General features: G+C 32.2%; 1 protein-coding gene across 3 annotated transcripts in view; it reads left to right on the top strand.

The window, feature by feature from the left end:
• Positions 1-21,097, top strand: part of LOC126742219 (uncharacterized) — a 256,857-nt gene that overhangs the window by 87,079 nt on the left and 148,681 nt on the right. For all 3 annotated transcript variants that reach the window (XM_050448830.1, XM_050448829.1, XM_050448827.1), the window contains exons 3-4: positions 7,121-7,319; positions 20,435-20,539. In XM_050448830.1, the coding sequence (XP_050304787.1) occupies positions 7,121-7,319; positions 20,435-20,539 (304 nt within the window). The remainder of the gene's footprint in view (positions 1-7,120; positions 7,320-20,434; positions 20,540-21,097) is intronic.

Here is a 21,097-nt window from a genome sequence, read left to right as displayed (position 1 = left end):
AGGAGATAATGGCTAACATTGATGAAAAAGCTGAAGAGTTAAGTGATTAATGCTGAACCCGCACAATTTGAGTTTTACCAGTAAGGTAGCTTCTCAACCAGTCCATAAGATAATCCGAGGAAGTTAAATGAGTAAGATCTTATAATTTACCCTGTTAAAAGCTTTGGAGAAGTCGGCGTGAATGACATGAACCTCCTTACCACCCTCCAAGGAACTTGCCATGAGTTTTCTTTCAAACCAAGTTAATCTTGAATAATTTTAGAGGTGAAAAAGGAAATAGTCAACTCTGTAGCTAATTTTTAAAGAATTATGGATGGTGTTTGAGTATGTATGAACAACAATGTTTAAGTGAAATAGAATGTATGTTGACAGGACCAGGTTCTTTCTGAGGTTTAAGATTTCCTTATTATACCTAAGGTAGAATAGAAGAACTATTTGTATAGGATATGTTCAGGTATGCGATCCCTTTACAGCCTTTCTATTATGATGTAATGACGATGAAAGAAATCTCTTCTTATTTATCTTCTAGATTTAAATAGACAACAACAACAAAAAGGTTCGTTTAAAATAAAACTTAACCGTTACTCTTTAAGTCATACTTCGACACTTTAACGACTGACTCTTAAGCGGCAACATAAACAAATATACCGCCGATCATATATTAAAATATGTCAACGAGTACGAAAACAAACACTTGACTTGTATCAAATTATACTTAATTGTGTGCGCATACAATGAGAATTTGCGATATTATTATAAAGATATCGGGGACAGGTAACGTTGTTCGCAGGGATTTGATAACGGGAACCTTGTTTACCGTCTGTCGAATGCCCACGGGCACTTATTTTGAATAATGATACTTGTTTAAATCATTTTTGGGTTATATTATACGTTCAGGTGCAAGAGAGATATTATACTTAAGGCGCATAGTGTGAAAACCATCAAGATAACATTTGTATGTTACTTTATGGTGATCTATTATTTAGAATAAAAAAATGTTAGCGCTCCTTTTATGGAGAAGAGTTAAGATGAGTGGGTAGAAACGAATTTAATGGCCTTAAATGCAAATTACTTAAGTCAGATTTTTTTTACCATCAACCCAACAAAGTACTTATTTGGGATTATTATTGTCGAATTATGCCATCAGCCTCAGGGGTACCGGAATTTATATTGCTCTCTTGAACAATTTAATGTCCACTGATGGCCTTTCTTAATGCGATGTAAAAAGTTTAAGGTGTTAATCGAATATACCTCGATCAGGCGGGTTAATTTCCGATTTGTTTTATCAAGCAAGAAATTTTTAACTCGCGTAGCACGGGTGGTAAATTGGGCTTAACAGTGTCTTTTTTGTTCCTCCTTAAATTATAAAAACATGTTTACATTAAGCGAATGACATAACTTAAAAGCGATAAAATCATCCTGGTTGTGTGGGAAATGACGTCCTTTAATATATCCAACCAAACCGGACCATATATGGGGGGCTCCTTATAAACAAGTCGAAGAGATACGCCAGGTTTATGTAACAGATGTAATACATATTGAAATTATGTGATTCTACCGCATATTCTATGGTATCATCCATGGGTATCATCGGGAGCGTTTGCCGTTTATGTTTTCTGCTTTAGTTTACTAGTGGACGGATTTGTGTGGGATTATTGTAAAAAGAGCGGAAGGAAAAGTTATGGCAATTAATTTGTCAAAACTCGTCTGGCTGCCTGCTAAAACATTCAAAGAAGATTCGCTTTTTGCATAGGCAAACCATAAGCCCATGAATTTTTAATTAAATTATGGAGAGTCCGCCGTTAGTTTGCTGATTAGTAATCTTAGTATGGTACGAGGTAGTTGGCATTTAAGGTGATGTCATAATAAGTAAATAGGCAAAATCGTGCCGCAATTATTGTGACATTTTATGTTAATCATTTGTCCAGGCTCTCCATTAGATTACGTATATTAATTCTTAGACTTATACAAGAAATTATATTAATTCTTAGGCATAACTTAAATGGGCATGTCTGCCTTTTTTTTAAATTAACTTTTTTTTTAGGTTTAATGGGCTTTAAAATTTATGAGAGGGTTTGAGAAATATGCACACATTGCTATATATAAATAAAAGGTGTATCATAACCATTTTGGTTATGCATTACCAGAGTTCAAAAAATGTTCAAAAGGGACCAGTATGCCCTTCTTTTCACTTAAAATATTTTTTCAATTGAAATCCTTTTTATCTATTCATTTTAACAATAATGTTTAAAATAAAGTAAAAAAAACGGACAAAACGTAGCTCTGAAATCTTCATTCCTAATACCCGAAACTAATCATTAAATAATCAAATTTGTATTTGTCACCTTAAGAACAATAATCAATATATGGTTATATTTGGATTTGTGTTGAATCGCGTCTTTTATTTAAAAAAAACACTATTAAAATATAAAGCCAATTAAGATTATTGACTTTTTTAATATAACAGCATTAATTAAATTTAATCGGTGTCTTTTAACTAAAAAGTTCTAAATTTCTCCCTAACTGTAAAAAAAACACTAAAATTAAAAATATTGGTCAGGAAAATTTAAGCCTCGGTTTACTCAAATAACGAGATAGTTTTACCGCTAACCAAAACTCTTTATTTTTAATCTCGACACGTGTTTCGCTAACGATGTTAGCATCTTCGGGAGGAGATTAAAACTTTGGTTAATAACCTCAAACATATTTCTTTGAAAATTGCTCCATGCTTGATACTCTAAATCAGTTTCTCTAAAAGTAAGTTTTTTTAAAAGTATGTATGCTTCTAATTCTAAAATGCTACGTTTACTAAATAAATGTTTTGGCAAATTGAGATTTACTTTTCAAAGATACATCAATAAACTCTGGAAAAACTGAAAGGCGTTTGCAAGATTTTAGAAACCAAACATTAATGAATCTAATTTAAGTACTAATCTTAAAATACACAAAGGATGAAATACAAATAAAATACACAAGTAGACTCTCAGTTTCTCAGTAAAAAAAAATTGTTAATTACTAAATATTGGCCATATGATTCTACCTTCTTATTTTATATAATACTTTTAAAGGTATTAATAATTTATCTAACCTGCGAGTATTGCCTGTATTTAATTTTGTCTTTAATTTTTATTTAATCAATAAAAATCATATTTTTTATTTGGACTCTTTATAGCACCCTAGATGATGACCTCATAGAGATCAATCGTAGTATTTTCATAATGATTGAAAACGATAAACTCAGCATGAACGTCACATTAGTTATATCTGTGACGTCACAGATATAACTAATGTGAGCTACTAAGGGAGCGCCCCTTTAATATAATCAAACCATAAGAATTAATAAATTCTAAGAAGACTTTGCAGTAAATATCAGGTGCCAATTTACCCACTCTTGAAGTACAATTACATACTCTTGAAGTACGAAAAAGAGATAAGCATTGCGAGTTTGTAGATTATAATCCAATATTGCCTGAAATATTTCCATGATAGTTTTGGAGTCTAGAGATGGCTTAAAATACACAGTATATAAAATAATGTATAGGAATTATAAAACTGCTTAATGAGTATCCACCAGGGGATCTTAGATCTAAAAATCATAGTAAGTCCACTGCCTCGACCAGTCGATAATTCCCAGATAACACTGGAGGAAATATCAAATTCATAAACGCATTACAAACATAGTCTCAGAAGACATGCCAGAAATATCAGAAATAGAATGTTTATCCCCATAGGTGAAAAACGGGAAGAGAGAAAATCAAATAACACCTAATATTCTAAAGATGGGGAGAAAAACACTTATAGAGATAATAGGAATTAATAAAGTTTAACGTCCTGTGAAATGGAAAGAAACTATCGTAGGCTTAGGACTTCCAATAAAACTGATTTTATTTCAGAGGAATTGCCGACGTCTCGGTCTTTATTTAGGTTGTCTAGAGGGCTACATCTGTTTAAAAGCATCACCGGACATGATTTTTTTAAATCAGAAATAGCTCTGAAGATGGACTAATTAAAGGCCGAAACATCGGCAATTTTTCTGAAATAAAATCAGTTTTTTTTTTAAATCCCTGCGATAATAGTAATGTTGTTAAACAAATGTCTGTTAGAGGAAAAAATAGAAGTCGTGCTGACCTACAAAAAAAGGAAATCGTTCAAATATAAAAAACTATAGACCAATAAGTCTGCTATCAGACTGATATAAGCTTTTTACTAGAACTATCAACAATCGATGGACTACGAAACTAGACTCCTACTAACCGGTAGAGCAACTTAGCTCTACATGCTATCTGCAAACACTTAAAGCAGACACCTAGAAAAAATGGAATTTAACATACGATTGTGGAATACCAGAAAGCCTTTCACAGTGTTAAAACCTAGTATTTTCTAACAGCAATGGAAGACGCGACAATCGATTCGAGATACTCTATCCTTATTAAGAGTATCTATGGTAAGGCAACATTTTACGTAAAAATAGACCAAGCCCTAAACTTTGATGGAACATACTTAAATCACCTCAGATTTGCAAATGGCTTGATTGTCACGCCAATATTCAAGAAGAAATCAAAGAAAATAGGCCTAAAATTGAACCTAAATAAGACCAAAATAATGAGCAAAAATGATTGTAACATCATCACATTGTAACACCATAGAAAACTTACTATCGGGAATTTAGAACATTATATTTACTTAGAACGTAAAACCGATTACCTAAAGAGCAGCTGAGCAACTAGGAGCCATAAAGGGAAAGAGAATGAATGTTGAGAAAAGTATAGCAAGCCCGAAGTGGCAATAGATCGAAGATGTGGCAACAAAATCCACATAGATGGAGTCAGAGAATGGTACTCTGAAGAGGAACAGCATAAAAATAGGAGGACCGAAAAAATTATGGATAGATGATGTCCATAATTTGGATGAAGAACGGTAGCAGAGGGACAATGGTTAAGATTATCGAGAGAGATTGTGAGATCCCTCTCGCCTTTATATGATAATAAATGGGCGTAAGAAGAGCAAATTAGACTCCAGTTAAGTCGCTCCCATTAAAACGAAAGTTCCTTAGTGAAACTGATCAAACAAGAATGATTACTACCAAAATACTTATAAAACAAAAAGTGTGATACTCAACATGTACTACATCATACTCTCTCTCTAATATCACGAAATTAAAAGTACATAAAAAATAATTCGCCAATATTCATTAATTAACCTAATAATAAAAAAAAAACGCTTGCACCTAGTTTAGTGATGATTAATAAATAATAACTAACATAATTATGCCTTTGACTAATAATAAAGTTTCCATGTGGCAGGGCGAAGTACAATAGTACAAAAAAAATAATAATTTAGACGACCTTGCGCGTAACGGGATTTTGCATCGGGGCAACCTTCAAGAACGGAAGGGGTTCCAGCCGGTGCATTTTGCATTTCCGTTTTTCCGGATGCTCGTGTACTTACGTAATTCCGTATTATGTTTAGGTGTTATTTTTTTTTTTAGTTTGTAATTGCGATGGATATTATATAATTGGTTCAATGTCATTGTGGAATTGTCTGAATGCGGTTTGATGCTGAGGAGTGTTTACTAAAAAACTATTTTTTCTAAAATTAGACAATAATTCATCATCAAAGTGATCAATGGTAGTAATTATTCAAAAAGTATAAGTGCGTTCATTATATCGATATAATTACCAACCTCGTCAGTTTATAGCGCCAATGTAATTATGATCATATTGGTTTTTTTAACTCAAAATTTTCCGAAATTTCTTAATAGAGTCATGCAAGATAAATAGGTCCATTTGGATCCAAGAGCGGTCCTAAATTAAAAACTCAACAAATCAAAAAAGTATGTTCCTAATTTAGTATTAAAAATTAATAACAAAATTTAAAACAAATTTTTTACACTAGCAGGCTTTTCGTTCAAAAAAGTAATTGCACCTGAATGTAATTGGTGCATTTTCAAATATATAGTACGTTACATTTCTAAACTAGTGTTTAAATTTTTGAGTATAGTGGTGTTTCGGTGCAGTTTAGATCACCAAAGCAGAACTTACTCCTTTCATTAAATTGGAAACTTCTTATATTTTATTATATATAAAAAACTTAAATTCTTATTGTCAATTTCTGCAATTTGACTGGCAAACATTGACAATTACAGGTTTATCGTATAAAACTACCATATCTTGTAAAACCATTTATTTAAATGCCATTTGGATGCATAACAAAAATGGCTATGATTCACGTTTATGTTATAGATATATTAGTTTCATAGATATGCTACAGATAATTGTCGTAAAAGGGGTCACTAGATTGTCATTAAAGGGGCATTCCCTTAGTGACGTTCCTGCTGAGTTTATTTTTTACAATCATTATGGAAATAGTACGATTGATCTTTGCTTAGTAGATTTATCTAGCTCAAACATTATTAAGGATTTTTCGATTATTTTCATACCTTCCTTATCTCACTATTTCCCAATCATACTGGAGCTAAGTATTGCCTCAGATATCAACAATAAGACCAAAATTGCTGACAACAGATCTTAAGACTTAGTTAAGAAATAGTTGCTTTTATCAATTTCAAGCGTGCTTTCGATTCAATTCGTCATGACTTGCTCTGGAAGAAGCTTTTTGGATTGGGAGTTAGCACCGCTTTTTTTGTATAACGGCAAAGAATGGAAACACTTCAAGCTATGTAATAAAAAAGGGAGTACTACAGAATGAATTGGTCACAGCTTTAAGTCCCCTGTAATGATAACATATTTAGTAATTTCGAGGTTTCTGGCCCATCTAACGTCTTCATATAGTTCATATATTAATTCGTTGCTTGCTGCGCTTGAGTTAGATAATCTGTGTTTTGCTTAAGCTTTATTATCAGATATATCAGCTTCTAGATCTATTTTACTAAAATTTGATTAGTCTCTTCAAAATATATCTGAATTCTCTTAATATGAAGCTGCTCAATGCTGCTTATATGAAATTTATATAAGATGTAAAAAAGTTTGTTTCACATTCAAAAATTGACGTCACTATTAATTACAAACTGATTGAAGTGTATTTTAACACTTTTTAAATGCAGTTGACTGAGAATTTGAAAAATGTCCATGTCAACTAATATTTATCTGTTTTGTTTCAGACTGGCCAATCCTTCGGTGGGATCGGCTTTGGTATTAAACGCGAAGTTTTCTTTTTGAACCTCGAGGACGGATACTTCGGTTGTCAAGTAAACGAATCGACCGACGTGCTTCAACTATTCGAATTATCAAAATTATGCGACGGAACGCCGAACTGCTATTTAGGATCCGACGAGCTGGTGAAAGAACTGAAATGTACAGGTAAGCGCCAACTTTATTAAACCTCTTTGTCTTAACATTCCATCGCGATTGAAAAAACAAACGAACAAACAGAAGCTACAGCACGAACGATTGCGGCTTAAGGTTTAGATGCGCAACTTGAGATTCAAAAAGAAATCGATTCTTCAAAGGTGGTCTTGGGCTATCGACAATCGAACAAACACAGCTCGACTACATAAATTGCTATGTAAATTAGCTTGCGGGTGGTTAATATTTTACTATTTGATGCTCTGCTTAATCAAATGGAAAAAAGATGCTTTAAAATTGCTTTAAAAAAAAGATTTCTTCATTCCGTAGAAACTTGTTCACGTCTCTTTTCAATACGTTCATTTGAATGTGTACTGAAAGAGCGTGCACGCATTGATTCGTATTCTTATGTCCCATTCTTGTTTATTTGGTTTTGTTCTCCCTTCGCTACTTCTCCCATTGTTTCTTTGAGGGTACATGTTGAATATCAACAAGGGAATTCTTTAGAGCGGTCTCAAACGGCTGCTATTGGAAACTGAATTTTTCAGATACCAAGGAAAAATGTTTAGATTTATTGCTTTTAAAATAGCTGACAATGATTTATTTATATCTTCACGCTGGTACGACTTGCCATAAATTTATTTTCTACTCTACACAATATTGTAGACATTTAGAACTTTAGATTTGGTAGAGTCCTAGTAGTAATATATAATGGCCTATATTACTCTTAACAGGACGTCGAGTCACAAATATCCAATAACTTCTATACTCATGTCTGTTTATCTATTTTTTCATATATTTATTCCTTCTTCTACTACAACTGTGGTAAATCATTTTACAGTATCTAATAAATTTTTCTCAAATCACCTTTCTCCCATTTACTCGACTCACGACACGAGACCATCTGATCCAATTAAGTTATGCCCAAGTGATTTCGCAAGTATGTATCAATAAAACGTAACGGTAACTCAAGATGGCGCTTAAAGATATATAAATTACAACTAAAATAAATTAGAACTATAAAGCGTTTGGGTAAGCATAATAAATAACTAAATAAGATACTGGTGCGCACCTATATATGTGCCATGTGACGGTTTAAGTGCTCGAAGATAGTATTTGCTGAGTTTTATGGTTATGGAGGAAATTTGAAAAAATTGAAGTCATAATCGTTTAAATTATGTGTAATAGTAATTAATTTTGTCAGAAATCTTAATTGAAAATTAAAAAATTGTTGTTTTATGTTTAACTTGTTTTGCTTTGTCCTTTTATTTTTATTTTTACACTTTTTAGTATAGTTTTTAATTTTATATTCATTTAATTTTTTTACACTTTTAACACACTAGTTTTAGATTTTATATTGTTAATTATGAGTTGTAGTTTCTCGAATCTTGCCTTGTTACCATATATGTAGCAAATATGCTAAATAAACTTATTATTATTGTTATAGATGACATTCTAGCGAAATGATGAATTCTATTCTCTATAAATAGTTAATCGAATTTAATAAGTTACCAAATAATATTATTATTTATTCGCTTACTTTTATTTTTACTTTTTATATTTACTAGTTTTATCAAGATATTGTAAATATGTTTTTAAAAATTATAATATATATTATTGTACTTGTATGTAGCAATATGCTAAATAAAAAAACATTATTATTAAAATTTGTAAACTTGCAAGAAGTTGATTCTGGTCAACTCTCAACTCTCAAATTTTCTAAAATGCTTATACAATTTATTTATTTTTTCCATGCTTTTCTAGGGAAAACTGTTGTGCCTGGGACCACTTTTCACATTTTTGTTAACTGGAAATTTGCGTCTTTAAATGAGCCGCTCAGGAGCAGAGTGGCCCAAGTGCAAAAAAGGAGTTTTGAGATAATTGACATTAAATTTTTTTATAAAAAGTCAAACGGAAATTTGTATCGCAAAAGATTTATTTATTATAAGTTTACAACTTTAATAATAATAATATGGCACATAACATTATATTGGAACAAAATAATTTCAAAAAACATTTTTTTTCTGTAAAAAAAAAACCAGTTGGGCCACTCTGCCCTTCAAAATTATTAAAAAAAAACAAATTATAGCACTTGAGCCTCAACGTCTTGTTCTTGTGTCGCAATATTTTCATCAACAGCATTCTCACTGGTTGTCAAATTATTATAAAATTCATGGGCGATTGGGGGTATATAGCACAGAAGTCCTTGAAGGTCTTTATACAATTTTTCGATAGGTCGGCCTCTGGGATACAAAACATCTAACTGGAAGGCATCCTGTCTTATCAGTTGAAGCTCTGTGCGTTTTTTAGTGACATTCACATTGTTAAAAAGAGCGGCATCATTATTAGAATATTTGAAATAAATATTAAAAGGTTCCTCGGATTTAAACTTTAGCCACTGAATTTTTAGCCATTCGACTTTTACATTTTCTTCTCCTTTTTTTCGATTGGTTAAAAGTTTTTCCAAATTCACTGTACTTCTAAAGTCACCACTTGTCATCTTTACTACTTTAAGAGTATTGGTCTTTTTGGCACTTAAAATTACTTTAGTCCAATCATCTGGCAAAAAAATGTCTTGGAAGTAGCGTTTTTGCTTTTCAATCAGGCCAAAATCTTGGTCACATTGCAAGTAGGAATGGCCGGACACAAGAAATTTGTGATCGATAACTTTTGGACTGAAGTTATCAGAATAAGTCATGTACGCACAAATTGCAGCCATTTTTACGTTTCTATTCAGGCCTCCGCACTGGTTGCTGTACATAATTAAATTGGGAGTTTGTACATAATTTTTGACATAATGAGTGAGCCTATGATGAGCCTATTTCTTGAGGTCCACGTGATGCAATTCCCTCATGCCAGAGGTACATGTGTGCCTGGTTTGTAGTTAGGTTATGGATACCTAAACTAGGTAGGCTACCCCTGTAGAAATATTAGGCGTAGGTAATGTCTTTATAAGATCAAATGCAATGGTCGTTGTAGAATTTGGATCTTGTTTTGGATCTTCTCGCATTCCATTTCGAGCTGCTTCTGCCTTGCGTAAATGAAGTTCTTTTTCCATTTCCACTTTTCTTTTATCTTCGCCAGTTAAATGCAGGATACCGGAAATGAAGATTAAACTCTTCGTTAAAAATTTTTGAAAACACAAATTTTGACACTTTTTGTTCACACTTTTCACTTTGTAAATACAAGTTGTATAATTTGCTTATGTTTAAATCTGGTGAATGATATTCCCGGTTTGGATTTTTAACCCTGCTGTAGTGCGATTTATACCTGATTAGTTTTGTTTTTGGGGAGATGCTTACCTCTTCTATCTATAGGCGGTGTAGTATGCTCGCCACCTCTCGTTTTATTAATTAGAGCTCTGGTCAAGCGACCATCCGAAACCCTCAAAGCATTTTTAAAAAAGTTTAGCGACAATAATCTCATCTCCAGTTTCTTTGGGCAGTTTATAAATACGTGTCTTACTACGTTTGTTTGGATCTTGAGAATGCGTGAAACGACCCTTATTAGATACTGTTACTTGGCCATTGATATAAGATGTCTGTAAATTGAAGTTTGATAAACTGTAAAAATTCTCGAGGAAGATGCGTTTTCTCTCTTGGATACTTAGTAACAAGTGGCATTGGAACAATGGAACAATTGCATTCTCCGTTAAAAAAAGTTTTTTCTGCAACTTCGTTTCCCCTGTAGTTAAGGTAAGATTTTCCGGAGTTTCTTGCAACTTTACTTTTTTGCCTTTTCCAACCTTCATGTTTTGTCTTTCTGTTTCTACCTTTTTTTTCCTCCACGATGTTGGGATTAGGTGCAATGTTCTGAATCGACTCTCCAGAATTACTTTCGGACTCGTCATCCGTTGGCGGGTGAAAATCCGAACCAGAGTCTATATCAAATTCACTGGGTTCGGCTATGCTAGAAATATGTGACATTCTCCCCTGAAACAAATGAAAATTATCTTATAACTTATGGCTATAATTATTATGGTTATACGATAAGCCGAAGCCAAGTCACTCCCTGTAATTTGTTTTTATTTTCAGGTTATGTTTTTTTAAAATATTATTCTTAGCTTATTACATGCATGCCATACGTAAACTTAATATTTCTAACTTACCTGTGCTAGCACATCAACAGATTTGCAAAAATTGTTATAATAAAATATTTATGTCCCGTTTACACTCGACAAAATAGAAAAACACTCTGACAACGAAAACGACAATTGAGCCACTTTTAATTTGTAAATAATAATACGGTATCTACGAATACTTGCCTATCTGAAATACAAAACTACTACTACAATACAAAACTATTGCACAGTGGTCCATGGTGTCCAGATGTAATAATAAATTGTTTGTTTAATTTTTTTTATTTACACAAAAAAGTAACATTTTCTTGGATAGTATTGACCAAAAAAAATTATGTTTATGTTTTGCAAACACACAAGTAGTTCTTTTACTCTTCGTCTTCAAGTCATGTGCACTAAAAGTGCACCCATTTTCCATAAGAAGTGTATTTACCACTTTTGTCACTAAATTTTGCAGAAAAGCAGTATAGGCATAGTTCTTCCTCATCAATTGATACAAGACACCTCATATTCAGACGAAAAACTACTTTACTCAATTTAGTAATTCATTTTGCTTGTCTTCTATTTTATTTAAAGTTTGTTTTTTTAGTTTTTCCTTCTCCTTTCCTTCTTTCCTTCAGTTTTTCTGCTTCTGGGGTATCAGTATCTCGGCTGTACGTTTTCTAGCATAAGAATTTTTTTTTATTTATTAGTATAGTATATATCGTCGGCCTGCAGCAAAACCTCACTAAGTCAGTATTTTCAGATTTTGAGATTTTGATAAATATCACTAAGTCTAATGTTGTTCTATCACTGAACCAAATATTAAACGCTTAAAAACTCACTAAGTACCAAAAAAGAAGTCTATAAAAATCACACTAAGTCATTAAGCCTGTTTTGACTTCATGCAAAAACTCACTAATGACTTAATGAGTTTTATATAATAAATGTGGTGCCATCACTGGGACTTAGTGAGTTTTAAACGTCAAAATAAAATTCTGTTTTCTATAAAGGTACTAACAAGATAAGAATTTGTCAATCATTTTTTATGAAAACGCTTAATATAAATAATGGTCCTATTTTGACAACTTTTAAAAAGAGAAATTCTTTGGGTGTATTCGAAGATGAAGAAGATGGAAGAGGAAAAAAAGGTTCTGTTAATAAAACTTCCGATTCTGACATAGATATTGTAAAGGCCCACATTGAAAGTTTTCCAACAATGGAAAGTCATTACAATCGAAAATCTTCAAAATGACTCTATTTAGATCGTAAGCTATTAATCTCAAAGATGTACGACCTATACCGGGCCTACTATTTAAAGTATAATTTTAAATCAGTTTCTTCCCATGCATATAGAAAAATTTTTTGCACATCTTATAATATTTCTTTTTTTAAGCCAAAAAAGATCAGTGCGCAACTTGTAATCGGTATCAAGATTCTAACATTCAAGACCACTGTAACTTGGAAGATACATACCAAAATCATATTACTCGGAAAAACGAAGCAGCCCGATCAAAAGAAATTGATAAAGCTGCTTTGGAAGACAATTCTGCATTTATCATGGTAACGTTCGATTTACAATCTGTGTTACAGATTCCGTCTTCCGATGTTTCACCGATGTATTACAGCCGAAAATTAATATGTATAACTTAACTATTTATGAAGCTCCAGAACCATACAGAGCATACTGCTTTGCATGGACTGAACTACATGGAAAGCGAGGTTGCTGTGAAATTGGAACATCACTGTATAATTGGTTTATAGGCTTAAAGCTGGTAGTAAAACACGTAACCTTATATTCGGATACATGCGGTGGACAAAACCGAAACCAGAATATTGCTTATTTCTTTATATTGTTCAAACAACTGCGGTTGATATCATAGAGCATAAATTCTTAGAAAGTAACCACAGCTACATGGAGGTTGATTCCATGCACAGTGCCATTGAAAAAGAGAAAAAATATCAACCAGTTTATGTAGTCCATGACCGGATAAGTATTTTTAAACGAGCTAGATCCAAACGTAACCGAAATAAATTTGGGGATCCATTCATCACAAAAGAGTTTTTAATGAATTTCTTAATTTACTGGATTTATCCAAGACTTTATTTAGAAATAAGACAACTGATTGTAATAATGATAAAGTGAACTGGTTGCTTTAGATTTCAGAAAATACAGCCTGGTATTCTTGAATACCGCTATGATTATTTTGGTGAATATAAAAGCATCGAGAAATCAAAAAATAAGCAAGTTGTACAAAACTATGCTGCCAATATCCGTTAAAAAAAAAGAAGACCTTTTAAAGTTATGCGAAAAAGGAGTGATACCTAATGAGTACCATGGTTGGTATAAATCGCTGCCAATAAGCACAACATTGAAGGATTTGATTTCTGAACCTGGATATTCTGACTCAGACGGGGAGACGTTTTTAGTTCTTAGTTACAATATGTTTAACAAAATTTATTATTAGGTTTTGCATTTTTTTTAATAAAAAAAGGTATATTACCAAAAAAAGTTTACTAGTTTTTCAACATCAAGTTTATTAATAAAAATTAACTCATTAAGTCAGTAATTTGACAATATTTCACATAAAATGAAAACTCACTAAGTCACATTTTATATTTTTCTTTCCAATTATTGATTAACAAAATACTACTTTTTCATTATTATTTTACTGTTAGTTTTGAAATAACACACAAAACCATATTTTATTGCCGGAAACTAAAAACTACAAAATTATTTTTTCCCAAAACCTCCTAAACCATCGGCATTAGTAAACAATTTTGATTTTTCCAGAAACTATCATTTTTGACCTAATGAGTTTTTGCAGCAAGCCAACGATATAAGGTATGTGGAGGAAATGTAACAATTACAATACCTGCTTCAGATGCCTTGTCAAGAATTGCTGGACCAAGGTGAATTTCATGATTGTCTAGAATTAATAGGACGCACTCATCCTTAGAACTTTTTACAGAATTCCCGAAATTATATAAAAAATGTAATAAATAATTTTTCGTTTGACCAACCTAATCATCGGTTTGCTATGCCGATAGATGTTGTCCAAAAAGGGATTTTTCCTTAAAAGGGACTCCTGAAAAGATCAACCTAGAAGGCAACGAATTAGCAGCCTTACTAAATTAAACACAAAAAATTTAATGACAAAACTTTTAAACCGAACCCAAATAGAAAAGTTATTTAAACCTGATAGGCGCATAGCATTTTCTACGCCTTAAGTGTAACGTTGGTTATAAAATGAAGCAACTATACTTATCATATATGCCCTAAGGCGAAAACCCGTGTAAGAAATTGTGTACTAATTTTAATAATGAATATCATAATTTATACGGCATGTTCTGCACTCAATAATCATTTATCATTATCGTACAAATTTCAAGAGCCGGTGTGCGTAAAAGTCAACCCAACAGGGTAAAAAGGCTATAAATATTCTAACCTATATTTAAGGGTACGATATCGCATCGAAAGGAGCTATTAGCAAAATAATTTAAAAAAAAACAATACTACGGATCGCATTAAGATAAAATTTTGTATTTTTTTTTAAAACGTCGGTGTAGTAGCAACGGTCTTCGGGCAAGAAGCACCGATCGTAAATTTATATTACCATTAATTGCGTATGATCGGGCTACGATTCTTCGTAAAATAAACTAGTTAGAGAGGTGATTTTATCCGTATTTAGTATAAAATAACGTAAAATAGTGGCTGAGGTGATGTTTATACTTGCTTAAGATAACAGCATACGCGCTAAGATGATTTAAAGTGTTTTAAGTATGGATTAATTATTTAAAACTTAAAAGAAATTGCATGCTTTTTAAGTATTTTTTCCAGATAAATAAATTATTAAATTAATCTTAATAAATATTATGCATAATATATATTAAGATTCCCTTAGGAACCTATGGGAATGAAAATGCGCTTGTGACATCCATTTTTTTCATGGCAACGTTGCATATTATTAGGTCATATTATTTCACCAATTTATCTTCATTTTGCCCATTCCTATCCGTCTTACTAATGTCATCTGTCATAACTAACACTATTATGTCAATATCGCTAGGTTTAAAACCGAAGAAGAACCCATTCGGCTCAATATAACCCTACTTATGAGTATTTTTACATAATATGGATGAAAATTCACTACATTCCTTAATGATTACATATACATTATTAAATAATGCATTAGATTTTCAGAGAAAATTCACTCATCCATACTCTCATTAAAAATGTCATCTATCATATCTTATTTTATTCGAGATACCATTGATTGAATAAAGAGGCCATAAAGCATTTCGGTCGCCATAACATCACTGTTATTTATTTTTACCATAATTTGAATAAAATTTTCTATCTTGTCCAACCAGAACCATTTTTCGTTTCTTACAATATTATTCTTGTTATTCAACTTTAGGAGCATATTCAACTGGCCCATTCCTATTGTAAATACTATATTATGTCAACTGTCACAAATGACACTGTTAATAATGTCACTGGGATAGAAAAAGAACAAAAAAACGACAATTACTACTCTTATTATGTGTTATCTGTTATAACTAACACTATCGGCAATACCGCTGATTTAACCATTTTGGTGTCTTTAAATTGTCTCTCTTAGAATATGATTATTTCTTTGCATTAAGTATAAGCACTAATATTAACTGTCATATCTGACATTCCTCAAAATGTCATTGTGTGTGTCATTTCCATGAACATAACCTCACTTTTGTGTTATTTTACTTTATTTTAAAAGAAAATTATAGTTTTCTTCACATGAGAACTTTTCTTTATTAGAATAAAATGATTTGTTTATGTAATGGTAGCAGTAGAATATTATCTGAAAAGCTCGCTCATTCCTACGGTCCTCTGTCATCATTGACATTATTAGAAAAGTCATTAGTTGAATAGGGAGGACATGAAGCATTTTGATGGACATAACCCTACTTTTACATTTTCTTAAAGGATGTTACAGACGAAAAACAATGAAAAACACAAAGTCACGGTCTCACAACATTTACTTAAAGCTACACGTGTTTCGCTCTATTCAGAGCATCATCAGGCCTTAAAAGCCACTAACGTTGGCAAAACAGTAAATAAACAAATTTGTTTAGAAAATTCTCGTCTATAGAACAAAATGATAAGAACATCCTTTAAATAAGAAAATCTCATCCATTTTTCACAAAGAGACCGACGTATACAACTGACGAAAAACAATGAAAACCACAAAGTCACGGTCTCACAACATTTACTTAAAGCTACACGTGTTTCGCTCTATTCAGAGCATCATCAGGCCTTAAAAGCCACTAACGTTGGCAAAACAGTAAATAAACAAATTTGTTTAGAAAATTCTCGTCTATAGAACAAAATGATAAGAACATCCTTTAAATAAGAAAATCTCATCCATTTTTCACAAAGAGACCGACGTATACAACTGACGAAAAACAATGAAAACCACAAAGTCACGGTCTCACAACATTTACTTAAAGCTACACGTGTTTCACACGGCCTTTGATTTGTTTATGCAGCAATAAACAATTTGTTTATTTACTGTTTTGCCAACGTTAGTGGCTTTTTAAGGCCTGATGATGCTCTGAATAGAGCGAAACACGTGTAGCTTTAAGTAAATGTTGTGAGACCGTGACTTTGTGTTTTTCATTGTTTTTCGTCTGTTGTATACGTCGGTCTCTTTGTGAAAAATGGATGAGATTTTCTTATTTAAAGGATGTTCTTATCATTTTGTTCTATAGACGAGAATTTTCTAAAGAAATTCGATCATTCCTACTCTTACTATTATATATACCATCTGTCATACCTGAAGGTATCAGCAATACCACCATAGATTAATAATGCTTAGATAGGAAACTTGCATGACCGTCGACTGATTGTTGCGCCCTCTGAATGTCAAGGATTAGTACTAACCGAAAACGAAAATGGTTTTATGATGTCATAATAGCGGGACATTTAAAATTCGGCTATGGCGCCAAATTTGAATTTCGCCCTACTATATCGTGTGCTTAAAATTAGTGGGAAATGCGCAGTTCTTTCGGCAACTACAGCAGACTGATTAGAAAAGTGTTAAATTGGAATTTTTTTTTAGTCCTCTGTTTATCACTTTTTCTATTTGCGTACTATAATTTCTGAAAGACCCATACATTTTCTACTAGATACATAGGTCTGGGTTTTAGAAATGAAGTAACAAATAGTCACAAAATGTAGTACTATATAATAGAAAGAGATTATAGCAAAAAAATCACAAATTATATATAAAAAAATTAACAGTTATACACGCCTGTTAAAACACTAAGTAAAATTTATGAATTAGTCCAAATTCGTCAATGTATAAGCTTACAAATTAATCTACTTAAGAACTTTGTTGTATGAAGAACAAAGTTTGTTTTCAATACCACTAGGCTATTAGAGAAAAAGGAAAAATTTCTGGAAAGCTTTTATAAATTTTTAATTGATTTTAAAGCAAATTTACTGCGATAAAATATTCGACCATCCCTGTATATATTAATTAATATACCATGTATCATAGCTGACATTAAAAAAAAAAATTCTTAATTTGAATAAGGAAAAAAGGATCCATTTTGGCAAATCTAACCCTACTTTTTTGTATGTTTATTTTATCTTATCGAAAGCATATAATTTTCGCTATACCAAATGATTTTTTTGCACTTTTGTGATCCTCTTCATTTATTTTTGACAGTACATGAATCACTAGACGAATCTCCCATTTCTCACTACTTGTCATCTGTCATAACTGAAGAAAATCTACTCTTCTCTTTATACAGAAGACTTATACTTATATCCCTCAACTAGAATATTTTTTCTAAGAATATGATTATGATTTAGTTTTGTCAGGAGTCCTGGAAGACATTGTCATCTTTCTACCTGAGTACTCAGTATCAGACATTGACATTGTTAACATATTCAATGTTTATTAGAATAATATGATCACTAGAATTATGCAATATTACGACGTTGCCGAGGTACCTATAATTTCTAAAGATTTATAATATAAAGGACCCCAGAGCCTTTTTGATATGTATTGTATATGAAAATGACTATAGTATCACTATAATTAGGGTATAGAACCTATCTCTCTATTTTTTGTGTTTGGCGGTATTTTTTTGAATTGTTTAAGGTATTTCCAAACACACATGCGCTGTAAAGCTCGCCCTGACGCCATTTTCAAATGTCAACATTATTTTTCATAATGGCGTACTTTGCAACTGTCATTTTTACAACAAAATAGTTTACTTGAAATAAGTTTTTCCAACCTAATTTATTTTAAAAAAATCACAAATCATCCTGTACGTTTAAAACAAATAAGACTGTATATAATTTTAATAAGGGAGCTTTATCATGTAACAGTAAGGGCCATTAAACTGCTGACTCAGCCCCTGTTAGACTCAAGGTATACAAACAAAATCAATTGCCCAATGCATGTAATTTTCTTAGACTGGGCCCTAAACGATTTATGAACAGGTATAATACAACCTATCTCAAAATTATTTCGTGACTATGCACCTTTACGTCTGTTTTGGTTGTTGATAATTTAATAATTTTCCAGGTGTCAGATATCAATGAAGAATAATTAAACGTCCTATAAATCAGCTACATTCCTACAATAATTCCGTATCCTGTTCGCAATCTAACCATGAGTAAAAATCATAATCAGCAACTGCAATCTCCGCTGAACGAACCAAATTAGATCTAATCAGCATATCAAAGTTTTTCTTCTCGTTTACTCCCACAGAACCAGAAGCCTATGTCAGAAGCAGTTCCGTTAACTGAAACCATTTATTTTTTTTACTTTTTCACTAAAAACAATTCGCCTATACAGTAAGAGGTCAACAGAGAGTCGCAATAATAGAAGCGAAAAAATAAGAGCCGAGAGAAATAAACAAGAGAGAATAAACCCCTGCGAGAGCGAGGCGCAACATTGAAAATGCAAAACTATAAAATGAGAAAAAAGAGCGGCTCACGATTAGGCGCTTCTCGTGAACATCGACTGGCTCTCGCTGAGAGACCTAGACCTTGTTAAATGCCATTAAATATATTCATATATAAATCACATTGGTACGAAGACAATGTGCAGAAAATAAATATGTGGTCCGGGGGGTACCGAAGAAGGAACGAGAAGAATCTTTATACTTTACTGTTTTAATTTATGAAGAAGAGAACTAATCCTTAGGAGTTCTCAGAAATTTGGAAGTCTTTAGAAATTCTATTTCAGAAATAGTTGAGCTTCAACTGCTGCTCTTTGATCTGAAACTTGTCATCTTCCATTTCTAACTCCGCATTTGATCTAGACCAAATGATCTTGAACAAAACATGGCTTCATTTCTTGAGCAAAACAACTCTAGAGGAAATAATAAGATAATGATAAAGCAAGATAATGCAATGGAAATGTTGGAAAAATACTTACAAGAAGGGTTGTATAAAAGGGTCGCGAACTCAGAAATATGGACAAATGAAGTAATACGTCACACAGAACATTGTACCACATTGCTACATTAGAATTGGGCAGGACACTTTGCAGATTATCTGATAACAGATGGACAAGACGTAATGTCGAGTGCCACATTCCTAAATTAATTACTAATTATTATTCTAAGCAAGCCAAGTGAAATTTGATTGAAATTTCTTCTTAAATTACCAATAAATTGGGTTTTCCCAAGATTCATCTTACTAAATAATCTAACCAATAAGATCGTAACCGCAACCCGCAACCGAAGGTGTAATGGCGTCAATACCGCCGGGTAATGTCCATTCGTCTTATCTAATCTCCCACTTTAATCTGCGTTTATATCTGGTAAATGGTCGTACTACTTCCATATTCGGTACAATGTCACTTGTAGGCGATTTTTTTCTAGCGATTCCCGGTAAAACGGCCGATTTATAATGTCAGAGCTTACCGAACGGTGGGCGAAACGGGCGCCGCAGAATATGAATTTAAAATGTCACCAATAGGAGAAGATAATGTCCGTAAAATCATAATTTATTACTCATGATTTTGTTGGTTTAACGACACCTCATAAATATTATTTAAATTTTCAGATGACTGTCGAAAAGACGACGGCTCGGATTGTCAGAACGGCGCATGCCTAGACGGTCAATGTTATTGTAACGACGGATATGGGGGCTGTAGCTGTCAAGTTCCAGGTAAGACTTAAGTACTGTCATAATTTTCTTTTTAAATCTTCACGGGTCCAGTTAAGATTGAAATCATATAGGAAGCAATACGTGCTGCGATAACAACTATAGAAAATCATCTCCTTACATGCGATGATAATCAAAACGGATAATTATTGATTGTAGCGGTACTTCTTTTTGTTTGCCAAAGATGGTGTTGATTTGCCATCTCGATATTAATTAGTTTTTTTCTATTTGCAAATTAAATGTGCAAAATTCATAAGAAAAGTGTTTTTTATTATTATTATTATTATTATCATTATAATTAGCCAGTAATAAGATCTAGATATTATCTGGATAATGATTTATTATTGTCAAGACGTCAGCAAGAACATACTAAAAGGAAAAAAAAGTAAGTTAATTTTGGTCGAAGAGACTCTCCCTTATGCATCTGTTATAGTATCCAAATTGGGATAATAGGAGAGGAGCTGCAATGTTTTGAAAACTTATATATTCAACAAAAATTGACTTCTATAATGTATATAATTTTTTATTTTATATTTTTATATATACATTGTAGGCAAAAAA

The sequence above is a fragment of the Anthonomus grandis genome, chromosome 11 (assembly GCF_022605725.1).
Source record: "Anthonomus grandis grandis chromosome 11, icAntGran1.3, whole genome shotgun sequence".
NCBI classification, from domain to species: Eukaryota; Metazoa; Arthropoda; class Insecta; order Coleoptera; family Curculionidae; genus Anthonomus; species Anthonomus grandis.
The sequence above is the reverse complement of the archived record's forward strand: the minus strand, read 5'-3'. Positions and strand labels throughout refer to the sequence as shown.